General features: G+C 45.1%; 1 protein-coding gene across 1 annotated transcript in view; it reads left to right on the top strand.

Annotated features, from left to right (window-relative positions):
* Positions 1-4766: 4766 nt before the first annotated feature.
* gmds (GDP-mannose 4,6-dehydratase) overlaps positions 4767-6306 on the top strand; it is a 563765-nt gene continuing 562225 nt past the window's right edge. The window contains exon 1 of the mRNA XM_078198517.1: positions 4767-5071. Coding sequence (XP_078054643.1) covers positions 4958-5071 — 114 coding nt within the window. The 5' untranslated portion in view covers positions 4767-4957. The remainder of the gene's footprint in view (positions 5072-6306) is intronic.

Genomic DNA, 6306 nt, shown 5'->3' with positions numbered 1-6306 from the left:
TTTTTTTTAATGACTGAAGATGAGTATTATTTAATGTATAAATAGGTTTTGTTATTTGTTCTAAATTTGGGAAACTAGCATTTAAAGCTGCACTATATTATTATATAACTTTACGTGTGGCATGCTTATAAGTAAGAAGTCTCACAACACCAGGTTAAAGTCCAACAGGTTTATTTGGAATCATGAGCTTTCGGAGCCCTGCTCCTTCATCAGGTGAGTGGACCTAGTGTTGTGCAACTTCTTACTGTGCCCACCCCAATACAATGCCGGCATATCCACATCATACTTATAAGTGTTTGTTGTTTTAATTTAGACCATAAGACCAAAGAACAAAGAACAAAGAACAGTACAGCACAGGAAACAGGCCCTTCGGCCCTCCAAGCCTGTGCCGCTCCTTGGTCCAACTAGACCAATCGTTTGTATCCCTCCATTCCCAGGCTGCTCATGTGACTTTCCAGGTAAGTCTTAAACGATGTCAGCGTGCCTGCCTCCACCACCCTACTTGGCAGCGCATTCCAGGCCCCCACCACCCTCTGTGTAAAAAACGTCCCTCTGATGTCTGAGTTATACTTCGCCCCTCTCAGCTTGAGCCCGTGACCCCTCGTGATCGTCACCTCCGACCTGGGAAAAAGCTTCCCACTGTTCACCCTATCTATACCCTTCATAATCTTGTATACCTCTATTAGATCTCCCCTCATTCTCCGTCTTTCCAAGGAGAACAACCCCAGTCTACCCAATCTCTCCTCATAGCTAAGACCCTCCATACCAGGCAACATCCTGGTAAACCTTCTCTGCACTCTCTCCAATGCCTCCACGTCCTTCTGGTAGTGCGGCGACCAGAACTGGACGCAGTACTCCAAATGTGGCCTAACCAGCGTTCTATACAGCTGCATCATCAGACTCCAGCTTTTATACTCTATACCCCGTCCTATAAAGGCAAGCATACCATATGCCTTCTTCACCACCTTCTCCACCTGTGTTGCCACCTTCAAGGATTTGTGGACTTGCACACCTAGGTCCCTCTGTGTTTCTATACTCCTGATGACTCTGCCATTTATTGTATAACTCCTCCCTACATTATTTCTTCCAAAATGCATCACTTCGCATTTATCCGGATTAAATTCCATCTGCCACCTCTCCGCCCAATTTTCCAGCCTATCTATATCCTGCTGTATTGCCCGACAATGCTCTTCGCTATCCGCAATTCCAGCCATCTTCGTGTCATCCGCAAACTTGCTGATTACACCAGTTACACCTTCTTCCAAATCATTTATATATATCACAAATAGCAGAGGTCCCAGTACAGAGCCCTGCGGAACACCACTGGTCACAGACCTCCAGCCGGAAAAAGACCCTTCGACCACTACCCTCTGTCTCCTATGGCCAAGCCAGTTCTCCACCCATCGAGCCACTTCTCCTTGTATCCCATGAGCCTTAACCTTCTTAACCAACCTGCCATGTGGGACTTTGTCAAATGCCTTACTGAAATCCATATAGACGACATCCACGGCCCTTCCTTCATCAACCGTTTTTGTCATAGGAGACATAGGAGCAGAATTAGGCAACTCGGCCCATCGAGTTTGCTCCCCCATTCAATCTTGGCTGATATTTTTGTCATCCCCATTCTTCTGCCTTCTCCCTATAACCCCTGATCCCCTTATTAATCAAGAACCTATCTATCTCTGTCTTAAAGACATTCAATGACCTGGCCTCCACAGGCAAAGAGTTCCACAGATTCACCACGCTCTGGCTGAAAAAATTCCTCCTCATCTCTGTTTTAAAGGATCATTCCTTTAGCTTGAGGTTGTGCCCTCTGGTTCTAGTTTTTCCTACTAGAGGAAACATCCTCTCCACGTCCACTCTATCCAGGCCTCGCAGTACCCTGTAAATTTCAATAAGATCCCCCCTCATCCTTCTAAACTCCAATGAGTACAGACCCAGAATCCTCAACCGTTCCTCATACGACAAGCTCTTCATTCCAGGGATCATTCTTGTGAACTTTCTCTAGACCCTTTTCAGAATATCCCAAACCAGTGAAACTATTTAACTCTGCATTATGTTATTATGAAAGTTATATGAGTCTTCATGTGTTTTAATTTAGAATATGGAAACTGAAAATTTAATTGGGAAGATGAGAGGTCAGAACTTCTCGGACCATGATTTGGATACCTGCATGCAAATGAGCAAAGGAGAGTTCACATTTTGGGCGATGGAAAATCTAGATGTGTTTATCATTAGTATTCTTCTGCCTTGCTTACTTCATTTACAATTCTCATATTTAACTGCTTTGTATGTTTCAATAAAGCATTTGTATAATTTCATGTTTCGGGCAGCACGGTAGGACAGTTGTTAGCACTGCTGCTTCACAGCTCCAGGGACCTGGGTTCGATTCCTGGCTTGGGTCACTGTCTGTGTGGAGTTTGCACATTCTCCTTGTGTCTGCGTGGGTTTCCTCTGGGTGCTCTGGTTTCCTCCCACAGTCCAAAGATGTGCAGGTTAGGTTGATTGGCCTTGCTAAAATTGCCCTTAGTGTCCTGAGAAGCGTAGGTTAGAGGGATTAGTGGGTAAATATGTAGGGATATGGGGGTAGGGCCTGGGTGGGATTGTGGTCGGTGCAGACCCGATGGGCCGAATTACCTCTTTCTGTGCTGTAGGTGTGGTGAACCATCGTTGGTTCCCACTGTGGGATTGTTCTAATGTTGTTGTTGGGCTAGGGTGTTCCCACTGTGGGATTGTTCTAATGTTGTTGTTGGGCTAGGGTGGGTTTGATACACCTGTGGTTGTTACTGTTTTGGCACATCCCAGTCGGGCTCCGCCTCCTGGGAGAGGTATAAGACCCCCTGCTCGGGCGGGACCTCGTCAGTCTGGGATAGTGTGTTAACGTTCGATTAAGTTCCATTGTTAGACAATAAAAGCCTTCTGTTACCGAAGCTTCGTGCCTCGTGTTCAATTGACGCGCATCAGTAGGGTTTCTATGAAATGTTTTGTTTTGTTTCAATAAAGCATTAGTAGAATTTTGTAGTTTAATGGAAAATATTTATTAACAAAAATAACATTATCACTACAAAACTTTGATACCATGTTAACATTTAAGTAAACATTTTACTTTAGCAGCTGCACTGACATGTTGAATTGCCTCATCTTTTCAAGTTTCATACAAAATATATATTTTTCTAACAACAATCAATAAAATATTTTTATACATTAACACAACGGCTCTTTTGTCTCTAAACAAGGAGGTGAGGGAGGAATAGGAAGAGTGATAAGGAGGGGAAGGGGAAAAGGGAGAAGGGGAAAGGGGAGGGGGGAAGGAGGGGTAGAGGAGGAGGAAAGGGGGGAAGGGCTGGGTTTGAATTTTATTTGTAACCTGACTGTTCCATATTTGTCTACATCAAAGCTTCAAAAATAACTTCAGTTAAGAATCAAGCTAAAAGCGTGATATATCAGTGATAGTGAACATGACTCTATACTATCAACCTGCACTGGATTCTGTGATACCCATGATGTGGAGATGCTGGCGTTGGACTGGGGTAAACACAGTAAGAAGTTTAACAACACCAGGTTAAAGTCCAACAGGTTTATTTGGTCGCAAAAGCCACACAAGCTTTGAGCCCCAAGCCCCTTCTTCAGGTGAGGTTATTCAGGTTATTCTGTGATACCCACCAGAGAGATCGTTCACATCAACTTACAGGAGGCTTGCATCTGTCATATCTTAAGGAATACACTTTCCTCAAGCATTTGAACTAACCAAGTTGCACAAGGATCAACGTTGCATCAGGGAGACTCTTAAAATTGGGATTAACATTACAGGAGGCTTGCATAAGTTATATTAAGGAATACACTTTCCTGAAGCATTTTAACTAGCTAAGTTACTCAAGGATCAACATTGCATCAGGGAGATTCTTAAAATAGGGTTAACCGCTGCTTAAAATATATTGCAAAATCCAAATGCACTTCAATTGAAATTTATTCCAGGCAGTAATGTCCACCTTGTTATCTCAAGTTTAAAGTTTATTTATTAGTTCCACAAGCTGTTTGATATTGACATTTTATAGGGTTGTCAGAACACCTTTTTTTTCAAAGAATTATGATTGGATGTTTTATTTTGTTCAGTTGCACATGCCATTGTTATCTGAACATTGTGTATATGGAGTGACTGGACATGGAAGAGCCATGAGTTGACATAGAGAATGCTTGCAGCCATGGAGGTGGAGGTGGGGGAATGATGGAGGTGATGGGGTGGGAATTGTGGAATCTGCCCCAACCCATTTTACCCCCTCCCCATTTTACAAATGTCTCCATTCTTCGCCTCCATTCTGGCATGTTCAGAGGCATGATAGGTGGTTACATTAAATCGGGGCTTCAGCAATGCAAAAATGGTGTTGTTCACCTGGTACAGAAATGGTCAATGGAAATGTGGTGTTTTCATCACTTTGCATCTAGATAACCTGATGTTATGAGACTTCTCACAATGGAAATGTAAAGCAGATGTCTTTCTCATGCAAAAACAGAAAATGCTGGAAAGTCTCAGCAGGTCAGGCGTTTCAACAACGGCTCTATTCTCTCTCCACAAATGCTGTCGACGTACCTCCAGTGCTGCTGGTGGCGCTGTGGCTGGAGGAGAGGGGGGGCTTAATAGGCAGCTACTGCGGCGGCGCAGGCGCAGCAGAGGGAGGAGGGGGCCGGGCGGTTTCAGGGGCGGCGCAGGCGCAGCAGGAGGGGGCGGGGCAGTTGCTAGGGGCGGCGCAGGCGCAGCAGCAGTTGCTAGGGGCGGTGCGAGCAGCTTGCAGACGGTTGGTACCGAGTGGCCGGCCCCTGGAGGTGGCGGCTTCCTAACAGCAACGCGGAAGTGTGAGTGCACTCGATCCCCAGCGAAGAGGACGTGAGGTGTCTTGTGGAGTGAAGTGAAGTAGGAAAGGTTGGCGGCGGCCCCCGGGGACTCTCCAAACTGGCAGCGATGAATGATGTGAAGCGTGAGGCGGCGGCGGAGGGCGGTGACAGCCCGGCCTCATCAGCTGGAGGGGCTGAAGGCAAGAGGAAAGTGGCCATCATCACCGGCATCACTGGACAGGTACTCACTGCCTCACTCCCTCCACTCACTCACTCCACTCACTCACTCACTCTGCTGGCTGGCACATGCCAACAACCCAACAATGTGCTCATCACTAAACTTGCAATGCAGCCTCTTATCCCCAAAAACATACCCCTTTTAGATTGATGGTATTTTTTTAAACAGTTATGCACTTGCAAGGTTTTTGTTTCCATTATTGCAGTTTCATCACTTTGCATTTGCACAGTTTGTTTTTTAAACAGTTGTCCACTTGCAGGGTTTTTTGTTGATATTATTGTTGCAGTTTCATCACTTTGCATCTAGATAGTTCCCCCCGCCCCCATCTATGATTAATCCTCCCAGTCTACACATTTTGGGACACTTAAGGGCAATTTAACACGGCTAATCCACCTAACCTGCATATCTTTCGATTTGAGAGGGGAAACTGAAGTACCTGGAGAAACCCACGCAGACACGAGGAGAATGCGCAAACTTCACATAGCCACCCAAGGCCTGAATCGAACCCAGGTCCCAGGTGCTGTGTGGCAGCAGTGCTAACCACTGTGACACCACGTTCTCTTTATCTGTCTCCGTCTCTGTCTCTGTCTCTCTCTTGGGTGCAGCATGTTAATTAAATTTGTACCTGTGAGTTACATACATTTTGTTTGATCTTGCACTATGATAGTTTGAGAGCTGATGCCCTTTGTCAGGGAAGGGATTTAAACCAATTTCACTTCAAAAATTTCGCAGCACCAGGATCCAGCAGCTGAGAGATGCAAGGTGCATACATCAACGGTTGCAACTTGCATTTATATGTAGCCACTTTTCAGGTAATAAAATGTTCCAGTGAACTTTACAGGAACGTTATCAAACAAAATTTGACACTAAGATGTTATGTCAGATGGCTAAAAGCCAAGGTGAGCTGGGTTTTGAGGAGTGTCTTAAAGGAGGAAAACAAGATGGAGGGGTGCCAAGTAGGAATTTCAGAAATAAAAAAACTGAAAATGATGCAAAGATTCAGCAGGTCTGGCAGAGGAATTTTGGAACTTAGGGCCGAGGCAATTGAAGGCATAACTATCAATGGTGAAGTGTTTAAAATCAGATGCTCAAGAGGCCAGAATTAGATGAGTGCTGATATCTTGGCGGATTGTGGAGCTGGAGGAGATTACAGGGATGGGGTGGCAAGGCAATGGAAGGGTTTGAAAACGAGGATGGGAATATTAAAATTATATTATTGGCCAGAAGATGTCAGTGGG

The sequence above is a fragment of the Mustelus asterias genome, chromosome 2 (genome assembly GCF_964213995.1).
Source record: "Mustelus asterias chromosome 2, sMusAst1.hap1.1, whole genome shotgun sequence".
Taxonomy (NCBI): domain Eukaryota; kingdom Metazoa; phylum Chordata; class Chondrichthyes; order Carcharhiniformes; family Triakidae; genus Mustelus; species Mustelus asterias.
This window is presented reverse-complemented; position numbering and strand designations above follow the sequence as displayed.